At 53.8% G+C, this 18,357-nt stretch overlaps 1 protein-coding gene across 2 annotated transcripts; it reads left to right on the top strand.

The window, feature by feature from the left end:
* Positions 1-2,993: 2,993 nt before the first annotated feature.
* Positions 2,994-18,218, top strand: Cnnm3 (cyclin and CBS domain divalent metal cation transport mediator 3). Of its 2 annotated transcripts, XM_051204564.1 has the most exons (9): positions 2,994-4,265; positions 10,219-10,362; positions 11,389-11,535; positions 11,851-12,020; positions 12,149-12,245; positions 12,519-12,652; positions 12,993-13,131; positions 15,100-15,198; positions 16,168-18,218. In XM_051204564.1, the coding sequence occupies exons 1-8, from the start codon at positions 3,029-3,031 to the stop codon at positions 15,147-15,149; spliced, it is 2,118 nt and encodes a 705-aa protein (XP_051060521.1). In that variant the 5' UTR covers positions 2,994-3,028; the 3' UTR covers positions 15,150-15,198; positions 16,168-18,218. The 2 variants fall into 2 exon arrangements, with proteins under 2 accessions (XP_051060521.1, XP_051060520.1); XM_051204563.1 differs by lacking the exon at positions 15,100-15,198.
* The last annotated feature ends 139 nt before the right edge of the window (positions 18,219-18,357 follow it).

An 18,357-nucleotide genomic window follows, 5' to 3' on the forward strand; every position in this document is an offset into this window, starting at 1 on the left:
TACTGCCACCTAAGACACGTCTTCCCAGTCTGCAAGGCTTGCCCCTCATTTCACTTCAACCCCTGTTCAAACATCACCTCCTTAGGGAAGCCTTCCTTGATCACCTTCATTTCAGATAGCATCTCCTCCATGAGTTTCCTTCTCTCCTTACAGTAACACTTTCTGCTGGGTCTTAAGGATACAGTGTTTTCTGTTGTCCCAGCACTGAGTTCCCAGCACCACGCGCGGCTGGGGGCTTTTGTCCCTGCCAGAGTCCCAGCCTTTAGAAAGGTGCCGCGTGCACCCAGTGTGTGTGCACCCAGTGTACGGAATGCTTGTCATGAGCAAATGAAAGAAATGCAGAAGCTAGCCAGGGAGGGAATGCCCTATAGCTGCGAGGGTTTTGCTTTGCTGCATCCTTTTATTTTAAATTTTGTGGGTGGGTGGGTGTGCACCATACAGCACGCGTGGAGGTCAAAGGGCACCTTTGTGGAGCTGGTTCTCTCTTCCCCTTACATGGGTTTCAGGGATTGAACTCAGGTCACGAGGTCTGTGCAGTAGGTGCCTTTGTCCACTGAGCCATCTCACTGGCCCATGCTCTGTTTAGTACAGGGTTTCTTTGTAGCCCCGGCTGGCCTTCAAATTTTATTCACTCTGCCTCTGCTTTCTGAGTGCTGGGATTATAGTAGTTATGAGTTTGGGGTTTTTGTTTTGTTCTGTGTAGTTATGAGTTTTAAATAATCATGAGTAAATCTTTAGCCAGGCAGGTGGACAGCCAGGGCTACACAGACAAACCTTATCTTGAAAAAAAAAAAAATTCTGATTAAAAAGTGGAAATGAATGCTCTGACCTAAATGACCACTAAGGAAAATGTCCCAGGGAGGGCCGGTAAGAAACCTAAATAAAGATCGGGTGTTTCCATTGAGGGTGTGATGGGGCAGAGATGATGAGCTGGAGGTGGGTGAGGCAAGGGACAGCAGAGACGAACAAGAACCCTCTAGACTGAAACCCACATTAGCAGCCTGGATTCCGCAGCCTGGACACTGGGAACCTGTCGTTTCCCAGATTTTACTCAATAATAAAAAGTAGAGAGGGGAAGAGGTCACTTGAGCCCCTCCCTTCCTCCCCTGTAGATCGTTCCTTGCCTGCTGACGGCTTCGGACATGTACACCATCTGTCCCGTCTTGGTGTCAGTGTTTTATCCTGACTTGGAGACACAGTGAAAACTAAAGGTTGAGTCCACTCTAGAGCTCTGGAGCTTTTTCCTTTTCCTCAAAGGCAGCCAGACAGTTTCGATGCAAAAGAACAGCCACGTCTTAATTGCTTCTGCTGGTAGCTTGTTCTGTCATCTGCAAAGAGGCAGACTTTCTTGGAGCATGCAGCACTGCTCAGGTAATAAAAACACAGAGAGAAGCAGAGATGTGATTCGCCAGCCACACAGAAGAGTCACTGCTAACTTGGTAAAGACTTGGGTGTGTGTGCGTGTATGAGCCATGTGTTTGTGAAGCCATGAGACGGCGTGGGATTCCCTGGAGCTAGAAGTGCAGGTAAGATATCTGATATGGGGACTGGGGACCGCATCAGGGTCCTCTGGGAGAGCAGCGTATACTCTTGACCAGGGCGCCACCTCTCCAGCTCCTTGTTTTGACTTTTAGACGTATAGCTGGATAGGCGTTTTCCCCAAGTTATTTTCCCATTGATCTTTTCTCATGGGCCCACTTTGGCACATTATCTTCTATACCATATTGCACATACTTTTTTAGGCTGGTATTTTCAGGGTAGTGAGTTATAGGTCTACAGAAGCCTTTATAAATATCACTTAAGGGGCTGGAGTGACGGCTCAGTGTTTAAGAGCACTCACTGCTCTTGCAGGAAACCTGGATCCCAGAACCCACATGGTTGCTCACAAACGCCAGTAACTCCAGTTCCAGGGTATGCAGTGCCCCCTTCTGGCTACTTTGAGCACCTACACACGCAGTGCATATACACACACTTGAACCCACACATACACACAGAACAAAACACATCTTTTAAAATATTATTTAAAATTGACATGTATAACAAGTCAATTTGGAGTTTGGAGAAAACAAAAAAACCATGTACGTGGGTACCTACAGAGAACTTAGTCACATAACCGCCACATGCAAAGGGTGAACAACGCTCCACCTGATTTATGTAAGGACCGTCTACCCGAGGGATCAGGATGAACTGCGGCTGTGAAGCTAGCAAATAAGAAAATTCCTGACAGCTGCCACCACCTTGCGTGGCTGGCCCACCTGGATGTCAAAGTCTGTGAGCACCGCTTTCCCTTGTAAGAGGGATTAAATGAAGCAGCTGTGAGGATCCCGGGAAACTGGTTTGGAAGGGTTTCAGCACTTAACTACGGGGGTCTCCCTGTCGGGGCAACTTCCTGTCAAGCAAGTGTGTGTCTTCTTGATGTCCACAGAGCACGACGCAAAGCAAGAACACTTTCAAGAAACCTTAGTTCAAAACAAAACAAAACAAAAAACTACCCCACAGGCCTAGAGAGCTAGCTGGCTCAGATGTGAAGAACGCATGCTGAGGACAGTTCAATCCCCGCACCAGCTCACGCCAGCTGGCGACTGCAGCCCCAGGGGCATGCGACGCCCTCTTGTGGCCTCCCCGCGCGCGGCACTCGGATGCAAAACCCCACACGCCTCCACATAACTAGAAAATAAATGCTATAAACAAAGGACTCCGGGCTGCCCTGCGCCCAGTCGCTGCTTCTCTCTCAGTTCTAATCCTTGTAGGGCCCTTCCCTCCTTCCCACACTGGCGTCCAGACCCCGCGGGTCGTCCCCGGAGCGCGCCTGGAACCCTCCCCCGCCAGCCGAGCCCCACGCCCCCCGGCCCGGCCCGCCCCGCGCCGCTTGTTTACTCCCCGGCGCAGCCTAGTCCTCCCCGGAGCCCGCCCCCGCCGGCCGCCTATTGGTCGACGTGCCGCGGAGGCCGGCGCCGATTGGCCTGAGCCGCAGAGGCGCGGGTGAGTGGGGTAGGCTGCGCCGGAGGCCCAGAAGGGGTAGCAGGCCATGGCGGCGGCGGCGGCGGCGGTGGCGGGTTGGCTGGGCTGGGCGCTCGCCGCGCTCTGTCTGGGCAGCAGCGCGGGGGAGGCGGCGCCGGGAGCGGGACTGCTGGGCTTCTGCACGGAGGAGGACAGCGCGCCGGGCGCAGGCTCAGTGCGCGGGAGGGCAGGGCCGGAGGCCACCTTCTGCTTGCGGCTCTTCTGCCCGGGCTTGGCCAACAGCTCCTGGACCTGGGTGGCCCCGGAGGGCGCAGGCTGCGCCGAGGGCGGCGGGGCCGCGGAGCCCGAGGAGGCGGCCGGCCGCACGGGCGAGTGGCGCGCGCTGCTGCGCCTGCGCGCCGAGGCCGGCCGCCCGCGCTCCGCGCTGCTGGCGGTGCGCGTGGAGCCGGGTGGCGGGGCGGCCGAGGAGGGGGCGCCGCCCTGGGCGCTGGGGCTGACGGCGGCCGGGCTGCTGGCGCTGGCGGCCGTGGCGCGCGGCCTGCAGCTGAGCGCGCTGGCGCTGGCGCCGGCCGAGGTGCAGGTGCTGCGCGAGAGCGGCTCGGAGGCGGAGCGCGCGGCTGCGCGGCGCCTCGAACCCGCGCGCCGCTGGGCCGGCTGCGCCCTGGGCGCGCTGCTGCTGCTGGCCAGCCTGGCGCAGGCGGCGCTGGCGGTGCTGCTGTACCGAGCGGCCGGCCAGCGCGCCGTGCCCGCCGCGCTGGGCTGCGCGGGGCTGGTGTTCCTGGTGGGCGAGGTGCTGCCCGTGGCCGTGAGCGGCCGCTGGGCGCTGGCGCTGGCGCCGCACGCCGTGGGCCTCAGCCGCCTGGCGGTGCTGCTCACCTTGCCCGTGGCGCTGCCGGTGGGGCAGCTGCTGGAGCTGGCGGCGCGGCCGGGGCGCCTGCGGGAGCGCGTGCTGGAGCTGGCGCGCGGCGGCGGCGACCCCTACAGCGACCTGAGCAAGGGCGTCCTGCGCTACCGGACCGTGGAGGACGTGCTCACGCCCCTCGAAGACTGCTTTATGCTGGACTCGGGCGCCGTCCTGGACTTCAGCGTCCTCGCCAGTATCATGCAGAGCGGCCACACGCGCATCCCGGTGTACGAGGAGGAGCGCTCCAACATCGTGGACATCCTGTACCTCAAAGACTTGGCCTTCGTGGACCCTGAGGACTGCACGCCGCTCAGCACCATCACTCGCTTCTACAACCATCCTCTCCACTTCGTCTTCAACGACACCAAACTGGACGCCGTCCTGGAGGAGTTCAAGCGAGGTAAGGGGGATGGCGCCGGTGGAAAGGGTCTCCCTCCGCCGGAGGAGGCCCGGAGACTTGACCTTTCCCAGAAAGTGATGGCCTTGAATCTGGGAATGGCCTTTGAAAAGTATTTTAAAGGCCGTCTTTTTAGAAACAGAAGGAAGTGCTGTGTGAATCTGATGCAGGAGGATCGGAGGGTGGTTCCAGGCCAGCCTGGGTTATGTAGTTAAGACCCTATTTATTTATTTTAAAAAAAAAAAGTGAGGATGTAGCTCGGTGCTTCCCGAACATACTCGAAGTCCTCAGTCACTAAGCGATCCCCCCCCCCCCCATTGGTAGCCAGCATGTCTACTTGGCTGTAACCCAGAGGTTTCTGTGCACTTGGGCTTTTAAGCTCACGCAGATTCACGGATGGTGAGGATGTCAAAGGATAAGGAAACTGCAAGTTGTTATCGTCACCTATTTAACATTAAATTGGCTGGACCTGTGATGTTCCATGGTCATTACAGGTTGCAGGACAGGGAAGGACTCAAATACTTTTCCACAGAGAAAACTTTCATTTAATGTCATCGAAAGCAACATCGTGAATAATGGTTTAGTTTCCCTTCCTGGCTTCCCCCCCCCCCAACTTTTTTGTTGTTGTTGAGATTTTTACGTGTATGAGTGCTTGCACCTGTTATATCTGTGTACCACGTGCACGCAATTTCTGTGGAAGCCAGAAGAGGGGGTGTGTTCCTTGGGACTGGAGTTACAGACAGTTGTTAGCCATCCCGGTAGGTGCTGGGAACTGAACCCTGGGTCTTAACAGCTGAGCCATCTCTCCAGTGTCCTCCCTTTGGTTTGAATTGTGTTTAAGCCCCGGTTATTGGGCCCAGAGAATCGTGTTCCAGACGAGCTCTCCCAGTAAACCACACTCCCATTTCCCTTCTCTCTTTTTTGCCTAAGGTCTTGGGAGTCTCCCTTAACTCTGCATTTTTCACCAATTCCTTCCAGTTTTTTAATTATTTTTTGTGTGTTAGTGTTTTGCTTGCACGTATGCATGCACGCTGTGTGCATGTCTGGTGCCTGAGAAGGTAGATTCCTAGTGCCATTGGTGGCTGGAATTTGGGGAGGCAGAGGCAGACGGATCTCTGAGTTTGAGAACCGTCGGGGCTACGCAGAGGAACCCTGTTGGGGCTTAGGAGGGCGGCAAAAACAACCAGGAAGATGTGGGTTCCTCTGTCGTGCTCTGTCCTCATCCTCACGATGCTTTCCGGGATGCTGCTTTGGAGGGTAGGGGTAGATACAAACCAGGGCTCTATGTGGATTAGGCTGCATGATGAGGAGAGGCATTTGGAGCAAAACCCCCTTGAATGGGCAAGTGGAAACCTTCTGGCCCCAGGTGGACTCAGTGAGCCCCTGGATAGTCCGTCAGTGAGCGGCAGCTCTCGGGTGGCGTGTATGCCAGGCTCTGATGGGCGCTCTGCATGACCGGTCTCCCTTTGTCTTGGGAAGACCTGTGTGTAGGTCATGAATGGGAGGCTTGACTAAACAGCTGGCTGCTGTGTTGGAGGACCTCTCAAGTGTGTCCTGGCTTTTTCCTAGGACGTGGTCCTGCAGCCCTCCTTCAGGGGGGTGGGTGGCGCCCGTCTGGGCTCCTGTCACCTAAAGCAAGGCACTTCTCATGGTGTGAAGGGCCAACCAGCAGGGTCCTGTTCTTTCCCTGCCTGCTCTGAGTTCCCAGGTTGCCGGAAGACTGCTGACTGCTGAGTCTGTCTTGCTCTGTTTATCAAAGACAGAGGCTTAGGTCAGGTGTGCTCGTTAGTCTAGTGACTGTCATTCCTGAGAGAGAGTGTTGGTCCACTCCAGGTGAATTAGGCTTTAGTGTGAACCAGGAAGGATAGGTCCCTTTTCTTGAGAGTAATATAGAGACCACCATTGTCCCTCTGGTGTCTCTAACTCTATTGTTACTAACGTCTTTCAATTGTTCACTCACATCAAGGATAGTGGCACGTGCCTCACCGAAGCAAGGTCTGCTTGACCCATCAATAGGAGGGAACTGTCCCAGCTGAGGACAGAGGTGGGAAAGGGTTGTGAATTTGAGGGGTGGGCAGGGGAGGTGCTCACTGTAGTGTTCCCTTCCCACTGGATCTGCTTGCTTTACCTGCTGTCTGTGCCACAGACGTGGGACAGTGGCCGTATAAAGGTTGTCCCTGTCTGGATAGAGCTGAATTTAAGCTTTAGGAATTGGCAGTGCTAATAAGGGTGAGGTTGATGAGAGCTGTTTTTCATTTAGTTAAAATGTTTGCGAACCTTTAGTTAAAACGTTCACAGAGGTGGGGCGGGAGAGATGGCTCAGCAGTTAGGAGCACTGGCTGCCCTTTCGCAGGACCTGGATTCACTTCCCAGCTCAACAACTGTAACTCTGGTTCCAGGGGATCCGACGCCCTCACGTAGACGTATGTATTCAGGCAAAACCAGTGCACATAAAATAAAAACAAGTTGCTTTAAAAAATGTTCGCAGAGGCGAGATGAGGGGAGTGCTTGTGTATTGTGTGTGGTCATAGGGTTGATCAACAGGGCTGTGAGCGAGGAGCAGCTGTCTGGGTGCTTTTGTGTCTTGAGACAGGGTTTCACTGTGAAACCTTGACTGTGTGACCTTGAACTCAGATCTGCCTGCTAGGACTAAAGCGCCGGGTGTGTCCTGTGCCCAGATTGTCTGAGTGTCTTTTACTGATCAGCTGATGTGGGCAACAGTGGAGTGGGGGACCCAGGTAGTGTGCCACAGTGGCCTGAGGAGGTGCCCGGGGAGGCTTTAGGAGGTAGAATAGAGGATATTTGCTGCTTGGCTAGGGCTGTGGAGCCGGAGGTGGTGGTGGTGGTGGTGATGGTGGTGGTGGTGGTACAGGAGGCCTAGGTCTCTCTCTACGATAGTATTGGCTTCCTTAAGGCCTGGAGCCAAGGAGCAGGTCAGTGTTTTCTGACGTTGGAATTTGTGTCCCAAGGAGCAGATTCCTAGCAGGCAGCTGATGTGAATTGCAAACCAAAGGAAGAGCAGGTGAAGATCTGAATGCCAGTGCGGAAGTGATCGCAGTCCTGAGCTACAGGAGTGCCACAGAGAGCCTAAGCCCTGGGGGACGCAAAGCATGCAGGAGGAGAGGGCTGGAAAAGATGCCAAGAACAGGCTGGACCCCGGGAGCGAGAGGTCCCGAGTGCTAGGGAAGTAACCCAGAGCCTTGTCCATGTAGGTGGAGCATTGCCACTGAGCTTTCGCCCTGGACCTGTGGGCCTGGGGCAGAGGGGTACCTGGGAGAATGTATGTGGGTGGCCTCCATTCGCCCAGGCAGCAGTAGGTAGCAGAGGACCAGAGGGTGTTGGCTGTGTGACAGGGGACAGGTTCCGTCAGGCATTTCCAGAGGGAAATGTCACACACGGGAAGGCCACAGTATGGTTGCTCCGGATTTGGGGTGGGCGGCCTGTGGAGAACTCAGCGGGCAGGCTTCACGCATCCCGAGTGCCTGCCTCTCTGTTTAAATGGACTATTCGGGAAGCTTCCCAGTAGCGTGCCTTCCAGAAGCAGAGTACAACCTGGAGACCCAGTGGGTCCTTCCTGCCCTCCCTGACTTTGGTCCTGTGGTGAATGGGCCTGTGTGGGTCCCGCGTTGGTAACAAATTACAGTCTTCCTGATGTCACGGTTTTTAGATCAGTTCTCTCCTCTCACAAACGTCTGAGACTGTGTTGGCCTCTGATCTTTCTGGGGCTTGAGTCTCTGGTACCTTTTCTAATAACCCTTTGGGGCCCTGGTCCATGTGCTTATTTCAAGCACCATTAGTTTGGGACTTTTGTAAACTGGGGGAGAGGTGGAGGTGCCCCTTGCCCGGGATTGTTTTGTGCACAAGTCACCTGACAGAGAGTGTGTTGGAGCTCTAGACTTGTACTTTCTGTAAAGCAATCAACCCATGCTTTCTTCTCTCCCAGCCCCAGGAGACTCTTGAAGCAGAGGAAGGATTAGGAATGAGCTTTTCATTCAGCCTCGGCTTTCCCGAGCTTGAGGTCTGGTCTGCTGTCTGTTAAGCCAAGGATTGTCATAGTGCTGAGATGAGTCAGATTGGCCCAGTTGCTGGGAGGGACGTTGGCACGCGATTTTTATCAATGCGCGTGCATCGGTGATGGCTTTAGGAGACCGCAAAGGGGGCTTGAGGCGTGCCAGTGAGGGCAGTAGGGAGAAAGACCCTGCTCTCTATCCCCAGCAACACGCATGCACGCGCGTGTGCACTCACACACACTCACACTGTGTGCCATGGGCGGGTCTTCCAGCCTCCAAATAATTGGAGCACTTTAGAGCTTGCTAACTAAAATGAAAATTCTAGAGCCTTCCAGTTTGTGGTCATTTTGTCAGATCCCAGCAGTCATGGCTGCCGTGGTCCTGCGGAGCTGGCCTAGCCACATTGTGCATGTGCCCTAAGGAATATTCAGCCCTGCCCAGTGGGGGCAAAGGGCTAACCCCTCCAGCCTCCCCCCCCCCCCCCCGCCGCTGTTTTGTTGTAAAAGGCTGTCTGTCCTTCTGTCCTTCCCTCTAAGCTCTCTGGCTTTTGTTCTCATGTGGCCAGGGACGTCTCCCGTTTATTTCTGAAGCACCCTAGTGCTACAGGTCACAGGATTGTGAGTCTTTTTCAAGGAAGCTTGAGAGCACAGGAGAGGCTAATCCCTTCCAGTGAGTGGCATGCCAGAGGGACTCGGTGTTGGGACGAGGGAGTGCGTTGAGGTTCCTTTACTCTGAGTGGCCTTTTAGAACCCAAGCTTTGGGTTTGAGAATCTAAAACTTCTTTTTTCTTAGCACTGTTGACCTTCCCCGCCTGGCCTCACAAGTCTGCTTTGGGTTCCATGGCCGAGCAGCCCTTGTGGAAATGGCACCTGCCTGCTAGCTTGAGCCAGTTCCAGCTGTCACCAAGGATTGGAAGGAATTTGGAAACCTGGCACTTTGACCCAGTGCCTCTGACTCAGCAGAATGGGCCATTGTCCCGGGCACCTGGCCTTTTCCTCCTGGGAGGTTTTAATTTTCTCCTGGGCATTTAGAGGTTCCTGAAGAAAGATGTTTTATTTAGTGTATGTTTCATGATTCCAAAGGCCCAGGCGTTTCTCCAAAAGATCCTGGGAGCGAATAGCCCTCATGTGGGTCTGGACTGGTTTCTTCACATTCCCTTGCCTCAGACCTGCCTGTCTCCACCCTCTAACCCACCCATGGCTCTGCAGCCCTTGAGTGGACCCTTTTCTGGGTTTGGTACACTGCAAGTCTTAGGCACGTATACACCAGGTTTCAAGGATGTGTTACAAAATATAAAAAGAGGTGTAAAGTATATATTGTGTTTTTATGTTGGTTACACATTGAAACAATATTTTAGGTATATTGGATAACATACAGTGTTAAAATGCTACTAAAAGATTTTTAAATTACACCCATAGCTTGCACTCTGTCTTTCAAATAGATGTATAGTTTTATGGATGGGAAACACGTATGTGACCCCAAGTAAATTTCTGGTTTCCCCAACATTTGCCAACCCTATAAGAGTTGGGTTTTTTCCAAGCTCTTCAGTCCTCACTAAATTAGCCAAATAGGAAAGTAAATGAGCCCGTCCTCTGGAAGACCCCTGACAGACAGCCTTCAGAACTGGGAACCCTGCTGAGGATGCATGTCTGTCCTGTTAGCACTAGAGAGGCAATGGGGTCTCAAATCCCACACCAACCTAGACTGCATAGTGAGATCCTTCCTCAGGAAACAAAAGAGGAAAACTAAGTACGGTGCTGTACACTTGATCTCAACACTCCCGAGGGCTGAGGATATAGCTCAGGGCCGGGGTGAGCGCTTGTGTAGCAGGTGAGGCGCTAGTGTGCAGAGGAAAGGGTGTGGTGTAGCCAGGATAAGCATCTTCTGTCCTCTAGTGCAAGGGGCGGGTGCTCCCTGCAGGCTGCAAATAATGTCCCACCCCACAGGGAAGTCCCACCTGGCCATTGTGCAGAAGGTGAACAATGAAGGTGAGGGGGACCCCTTCTACGAGGTGCTGGGCTTGGTCACCCTGGAGGACGTCATTGAGGAGATCATCAGGTCTGAGATCCTGGACGAGTCCGAGGACTACCGTGAGTTTGGCTGTTGTTCTTTCTCTGACTCAGGGCCCTTCCAGCAGCCTGAGGGTCGTGTGAGTGGGTCTTAATGCTGCTGAAAACTGGCTAGAGCCACAGCCAGACCTTATCTTCCCCACTGTGGTATGGCCAGTGTCGTCCCTCCATACAGGCCACGCAGACCTTCCCACTGTTGACTTTTGTGGCCCCTGTGTGAGCGGAGAGGGCTTTGTAATAGCCCTCCGCTACTGGGCAGAGGGTCTGCCCTTGATAGACCAATGCCTTTCTGCTGCCCCTGCTGGCCCACCCAGCTCATTAATGCATTCTTTGAACTGGAGATGAAGCTCAGTAGTGGACTATTTGTGTAGCCTGAATGGGGCTGCATTTGGTCACCTAGTACCACACAGGCATGTAAATCTCTGAGTTTCTGGCCAACAGAGGATATGTAGTTGACCCTGTCTCCCCAAAAAAGGATTCTTTATGACCAGCTATTGAGCAGGTCTTCTGTAGTAGACAGTTGTGAGACCTTTGATTGTGTCTTCCTCCTCTAAAGATGACGGCCAGCTCTGAGGGGGGAGCGGGGGCAGACACAGAGCCCGTGCTTAATCGCTGGGCCCTCACATGGCTACTTGGGACCCTGTACTGCCACGCCCTTGTGTTTGGTTCTGTTCCTGAGCCGATGGACGGTCGCCAGGGTAGCTGCTGCCGTTTGCTGTGGGTGATCTTCAAGCGCTTATATCCTGAAGGATCTCCACAGCAGCATCCCCTCTGCAGGAGAGCCGGACTTCCTCTGGGCATGGCTGGAAATGGCGTGTGCACTATCGCCGCCTCTGTCCTGGGCACCGGGACTATCTCGTGCTGGTGGCCATGGCAGCCAGTCAGTGTCTTGCAGGGAGCAGAGCCAAGGATGTTTCCTTGGGGCCCTGGCGATGTCTCCCCTGAGGTCCCTGGACCTGGGGAGGAAGGAGTGGGTCAGTGCCGTTCGCTTCGTTTGTTGGTGGTTGGGTACCGATCCTGCTCATGCCATCTTTTCACTGCCTGCAGACGCCAAGGTGAGGAAGAAGACCGCTGCCCTGAGCGCCCCCCTCAGGCGGAAGGAGGAATTCTCCTTATTCAGGGTGTCTGATGATGAACATAAAGTAAAAATCTCGCCTCAGCTGCTCCTGGCCACCCAGCGCTTCCTTTCCCGAGGTGAGGGTGAAGGGTGCTCCTTGCCCCTGGTCTCACCACCCGGAGGGTCAAGAAACCAGCCAGGCCAGACACCAGCTTGGCTCCTAGTGAGCTGGAGGCTCTTGAAGAGCATCTGCTTCCCTCAGCAGAGCTGGTGGGTGTCTCCTGATCAGGCGTGTTCTGGGAGCCTCATCTGGCCCGTGTTGTGTGCCCTGCTTGGCTCTCTTGCGTGGATTGCCGCAGCCCAGGGACCCCTGGGAGAGCCCAGGAGGCAGGTGTGATGTCTGGCCATTTGGGCCCCAGTGGACACTGTCCCTTTCTCCCACCGTGGGGCAGAGGTGGATGTGTTCAGCCCATTGCGAATCTCTGAGAAAGTTTTGCTGCACCTGCTGAAGCACCCCAGCGTCAACCAGGAGGTGAAGTTTGATGAAGACGACCGCCTGGCCGCACACCATTACCTGTACCAGCGCAGCCGGCCGGTGGACTACTTCATCCTCATCCTGCAGGTAACCACGGCTGCCCGGATCTGCAGCGAGACACCCAGACAGCCGCCCTTAAGCAGCTGGGGCTGGGGTTTCTCCTCTACTCCCTTGAGAGGGGAGAGAACGCCTGTCCACCTCTGTCTCCCTCGCAGGGCAGGGTGGAGGTGGAAATCGGGAAAGAGGGCCTGAAGTTTGAGAATGGGGCCTTCACGTACTATGGAGTGTCTGCCCTGGCCGCCCCATCTTCAGGTAAGCCTCGGCCCCTTGAGATCCCAGGGTTGTGGTCATGGTTGGCAGAGCTTCCCCGGGTACTCAGGATGCTTCCGCGGGTCTGTGTGCCCAGGGTGCTGGCTTCCCAAGAGCCTGTCCCACAGGGGACTTGTCTGTAGGCAGGGTAGAGGGCAGAGAAGCAGCTCTGCCTCGTTTGTCTTGGTAACCCTCCCGGTCTGTGCAAACGTTCCAAGGGGGTTTCTTCGTGGTTGTCCCATTGCCTTCCCCCGTCTTTAATTATTTCGTCCGTAGCTCACCAGTCCCCAGTGTCTTCACGCCAGCTCATCCGCCATGACCCGCAGCCCGAACCAGCTGAGAGTAGCCGCCTCTCCACGTACTGTCCTGACTACACCGTGAGGGCCCTTTCCGACCTGCAGCTCATTAAGGTGACTGTTTGGTGCTGTTTTCGCTGGCTTTGTGTTCCCAGGGGGCTAGTCCAGGTGGTCACTGCGAGGGTGGACTCGGCACAAGATGACAGACAGGCTCACACCCCGAATGGTGGGACCTCCCCCTCTCCCTGGACTGTTGGGGTCTCGGCCTTGTACCTGGACTCTCCATTGTAGATCTTAAAGTCACTTGGCCCTAAAACAAAACCACGGGGCTCCAAGGCTTTCAGCCCTTCACTAGTTCGGAGGCCATGCCTGTCTAGTGCAGGCCAGAGGTGGGAACTGTGTGTGTGTCTCCCAGATTGCACCTGCTGGCTAGCTGCGTTCTCTCCTCCTGCAGGTCACACGGCTGCAGTACCTTAATGCAGTCCTGGCTTCCCGAGCCCAGAGCTTGCCTCCGTCCCCAGAGAACGCTGAGCTTCAGGCTATCCCAGGCAGCCAGACCAGGCTTCTTGGCGACAAGCCCACTGAGACAGCAGGTGAGCCCCCCAGGGCACACCCTGCAGGGTTGGGGCCCGGGGGTCACGGGAAGTCTGCCACTGGGCTTCTTCCGTTCTCTGCTCCCCGTCTCGTGTCTCCCGTTTCTCTGCCCCGACTTTCCCCTCTTGCCGTTTGTACTAGCTTGGATTACACGATCAAGTGGCCCTCGGGATAGAGCAGCAGACCCCTCTTCTCCCCGTGGCCTCTTCGAGATGGCTTAATTAGTTCTGGATAAGTGGGGAAAGGTTCAGCTGAGAAACTCTCGGGTCACTCAGACAATAGAGATCTGGCTTTTCCGTGGCCCTGGCTCAGGGAACGCTTGCTGTGGAGTTGGGTCAGCGCTTTGATAGTGAAGTTCTTTAGGAAAAAGTGCTTGGGCTGGGGACAGTCACAAAACACATTTCTACGGTAGAAACTGCTTTTTTAATCAAGAGGTGACACGGGGTACAAAGGACAGAAACCCTACACCCTGAGCCACAAGATGGCTCAGCTCCTATGGGCTCTGGCTCTAGGTATTCCTTGTAGGCCTCGTGGCCGTGGGTCACCTTCCATTCTAAAGGAATGTCCGTTTCAGAAAGGCGTGTTTCACTGTGTTCAAATGGTGGTCACAGGGTTCACTGTGGCATTTTGTGAAATACCCCAGAACAGAAATTCAGTCACCTTAGCCTTACCAAGACCTGTTTTTAAAACGTGAATGTTTTCTGGCTCCAGCCACTCACTCACTGCACCCTGGATTTGGGGTACAGACATGAGCTGGCAATGGTCGTTGTCGGTTAAATGTGTCTTCCACCAGGGATTTCTCTCCCCTTCCTCCTTTCCGGTCCTTTCTCTGCTTTTCTTTCCTTTCTTTCCATATGTTGTGGGGTTGTGGGGTTGAACTTGAAACCTTGCACACACTAGGCAAGCATTCCACCATTTGAGCTGTACCTCTAGTCTATAGAGAATTGTTTTTAATGCTTTGTCATGTATACAGTCTTATGTCTGCTGGCCAGAATAGGGCACCGGATCTCATTACAGATGGTTGTGAGCTGCCATGTGGTTGCTGGGAATTGAACTCAGGAAGAACAGTCAGTGCTCTTAGCCCCTGAGCCATCTGTCCAGCCCCTACCCTAGTCTGTATAGGGAGTTTTTAGTCCTTTTGGCTTCGCCCACTCTTTGGGCCATCTTCTAAAAAGAATAAGTTACAGTGACTTGTGGGTCATTCCTTCCTCATAATGGTTTATCCACCCTCCGTTAGCCAGTTTTCACCCCCAGTGGGGTCGTCCTGTGTTTGTCCCTGTCCCTGAAGAGCTTAGTATCCCTGCACAGTGCTGGCTTCAGTGAGACGCTGTTTAAACCAGTGCAGAGAGACCCAGTGCCTGTGGATGTGCGCATTAAGTCCCTGGCAGAACAGTGCTTTTGTTGGAATGTTTGGAAGGTAAAAGAATTTTAAATTGCCTATATCAGCAATTGGGCCAGGTGGTAGCAGCGCAGCCTTTAATCCCAGCACTCGGGAAGCAGAGGCAGGTGGATCTCTGAGTTCAAGGCCAGCCTGGTCTACATAGTGAGTTCCAGGACACCCAGGGCTACACAGAGAAACCCTGTCTCAAAAATCCAAAAACCCCACTACATCAGGGATCATCAGACTTTGGTGTGGGAGCCTGACTTGGCCAAGTTCCAGAGTTTATAAATGAGGTTTTATTGGAGTCCACCCATCTGTTGCCGGCTGTCTGGCTGCCTCTGCGTGGCAATGGCGACCTAGCAGGTGACTTGCAAATGTAAACTCAAAGTTTTCTGCTCCTGGGGCCCCTCCCCTTTGCAGCCCTGTGACTGGTGAGTCCCCTCTGCGGTCCCCAGCAAGCACCCTCCCCCCCCCAGCTATGGTGTGTCCGTGGTGCTGAGGCTGAGGCGCCGCCCGGCCGCTCGCTCGCTCGCTAGCGCCCTCGGCCGCTCACTAGTGCGTGTTCTCTCTTCTCTCCACTCTTCAGCCTCCCCAGTAGATCTTCCCCTCTTTGGCACATTTGGAAACTGCAGTTGATAAATGACTGTGGACTAGTGAGCATTTTTTGTTTTAAGAAAACACCAAGGTAAATATCTGTTTCCTTTTCTTTTGTTTTTCCCATCCTACAGACAGCTTCCCCCAGGCGGGAGTGCATTTCTGTTGGTGGGGGGAGTTGGGAGGGGTACTGTATTTTATGTTTCTAGTATTTACTCTTTCCTAGAAGACAAGGGGTCATGACACACCCGCTTAGTTCTGGAACATAAGGCTCCCTTGCAGCACAGGGACCCTTGGTCATCCAGGGAAGTTTCTTTTTGCCCAGCACGGCTGCCTGAGCCTCCTGGAGTCAGAGAGATGTAGCACCCTTAGGTGCCATGGCTCACACCTATAATCTCAGCACTGCAGAGGGTGAGGCAGGAAAGTGCCTTGAGTTTGAGGTTACTCCACACTGCATGGTGGGTTCAAAGCCAACCAGCAAGACTGTGTCTCAAAACAAAATAAGGGCTGGCTGTATGGGGAAAGGTGCTTGCCGCCAGGCCTGACGGCCCAAGTTCAGTCCCCAGGACCTGCGTGGCAGATGGTAAGAACTGAGTGTCACAGGTTGTCCTCTGACGTCCATGCACATCATGACACCTGCATACCCTCACACATTTATACATACACACCAAAAGAAATGTAGGGAAACGAATTCACTCTGAAAAGTGGAATAAGTAAGTTTAAAAGCTAGCTGTGGTGGGAGCCTAGCTCTTGGGAGGTAGAGGTAGAAGAGTCAGCCTGGGCTTCATAAGACCCTGTCCTGTCTCAACCCCTGCTGCCCCAGGGGAGTGGGAGGCCACTTACAAAACCAGTGACAGAGTCTGTAGTCCATCGTTGTTCTTCATGGGCGGCATGCATCTGCCCAGTGGATGTCTCTCCAGGCCTACTCACCATGCCCTTTAACGGCCCGTCTGTCCAAGCTGCTTGCTTCTCTGCCCTAAAGGTTCAATACTTGGTTTTGCTAGAGCCTTCTCCCTTGACTAGTGTAAATACCATTCTCTCTTTTCCCCCCTCTCCTTAGGGTCCAGCAACAGCAGACCTGGCATCCCAGTGGAGGAGAGCCCTGGGCAGAACCCAGGAGTGTAACTACTTGCCCCGAGCTGGAAATGGTCAAGCGTGTGGGGAGCGGGGAGCCAAGCAGGAGCTTAGCTCCCATGCCAGCCCATCCCCCACCTCTTCTGGCCACGTTTTAGATGGCCATTATAAGATGTGGGTCCCTGGCCTCCTGAGTGCTGGAGCCTTCAGCTGGCCCTGCCTTCCCTTGGGAGATAGGATTGGCAGGGCAATCCTCCAGTAGAAGCCTGTTTCTGGGGGGGATGAACAGCGTCATCGCTAGTCTCAGGTCCCAGCTTCCCCCGATGCTGTAACAGCACAGTGTCTGTACCTCCTGAACCAGGTGCCATGTGGGTGGGTGCAGTCACTGCCTTCACCTGGCCTTGGCCTGTCTCACTTTGCTTTTGATTGGCCAACCCTCTGTTGCTGGCATCGCCTTATGAGCAAACCAAGACTGCCGGCTTTAGATGGAGGTTCAAGTCCATGGCCCGCCGTGCTCTCTTGGCTTCCCTTCCAATGCCGTATTTTCATTCATGCACTCCAGTGTTGTGTTCCGTTTTTTTCCCATGTGCCAATCTAAAAGCGCGGTTCCCCACTAACTCTGCCCTGTTCTGCTCCCCCCGTGGAGGTAGTTTCTGTGACTCCTGAAGTCATGAGCAGGCTGGCCCAGTGACACGGAAAGCCTGCCCAGATGGCCTGGCGCCAGCTTGCATCTCTCCCACCTGTGCATAGTGCCACTAATGGTATTGTCAGTGTCTGTTTGAGGTCGCGGTTGGAAGGCCAAAAGCCAGTGTTGAGTGCCTGCCTTGTACGTTGTCTGGGCCCCCGGGGAGACGTGCTGCTATGCCGTGTAGAGAGCTGCACAGGGAGGATTGTTTGTAAACCCGGTACCTTCTTGTCACCTGCTGAGACGTTAAGGTTTTCTTGGATCTGAAGTATTTCGGTTTCTGTGCCCTTTCTGTCTCCAGTGACGATGTTCTAGAGGTGCAGGGTTGGGGAAACGCTGGTTTTCTCTTCTAGTTTACTACATTTTTCCTTCCACAGTTTCTGCTCTGGGACCATAGATTGGGGTGGAAAGGGAGGATTTCTGGAACTTTCCTAAAAGAATGTGGGTCCTGGTAAGTGAGACTTACAGGTCAAGAGAACAATGTCATGCTTGCTGAGAAATATTCTCAAGGAATATGCTGTAAGAACAAACTCAGGTTGGAAGCAAATCATTTCTCTCCAGAACAGAATTCTGAATTTTGGCTGCACCTCAGAATCACCTGGCAAATTAGAACCTTAAATACTTAGGCTCTTCTGGAGCTTCTGATTTAGTGACTTTGAACACCAGGTTTATGGTCTTGACATACTTTGATTCATAGAAGAGTTTCATGTACCCTTTACTCAGCATCCCCTAATGTTAACATGTTAAATAACCTTGTTACATTTATCAGAATTAAAATGTTAACATTGGTGCCATACTGTCTAACTGGAGGCTTGATTTGGATTTTTTTTTTTTTCCTGGTAATGTCAAGGTAGGATGCCAAAATGCACTTAGAGCTATTTTCCTTTTTACCTGTCTTTGATTTTATAGTAGTTGCAGGTTCATAGAAGTTACAAAGATGCAGAGTTTGTGAATCCTTTACCTGGTTGTCCTCAGTGGTCCTATCTCACAAACCTTAGTCTCAGAGCCTGGAGTGGTGCAGGTGGTACCTGACCCCTGTGTAGACCCGAGTGACTGCTCCCCAAGTCTAACCCAGTGCCCTGTCACTACCAGGGTCCCCCGGACTGCCACTCAGAACCACCTGCCTCATGCCTAAGCCCCGCAACCGCTAGACCGTCCCTTACCTAAGAATGTGGGAGGGGTCGTGCGGGGTGTGGCCATCTCCACCCAGCATGGTTCTCTGGGGATTGATCCAGGTTTGTTCCCTTTTCTTGCCAAGTGGTATTCCATGGTGTATCCATTGTCCTGTCAAAGGGCATCTGGGTTGTTTCCAGTTTTTGGCCGTTTCCAAATAAAGCTGCCATGAACGTTCATGTACGGATTTCAGTGTGAAGATTGGTGTGGATTCTGGGGGATGTGCCAGGAGCACAGTTGCTAGGTTGTTTACCTTTTAAAGAGAAACTGCCAGGCCTTTCGGAGTAGCTGTGTACAGCTTCAGTTCCTACATGAAGT

Source organism: Phodopus roborovskii, unplaced genomic scaffold, assembly GCF_943737965.1.
Source record: "Phodopus roborovskii unplaced genomic scaffold, PHOROB, whole genome shotgun sequence".
Taxonomy (NCBI): domain Eukaryota; kingdom Metazoa; phylum Chordata; class Mammalia; order Rodentia; family Cricetidae; genus Phodopus; species Phodopus roborovskii.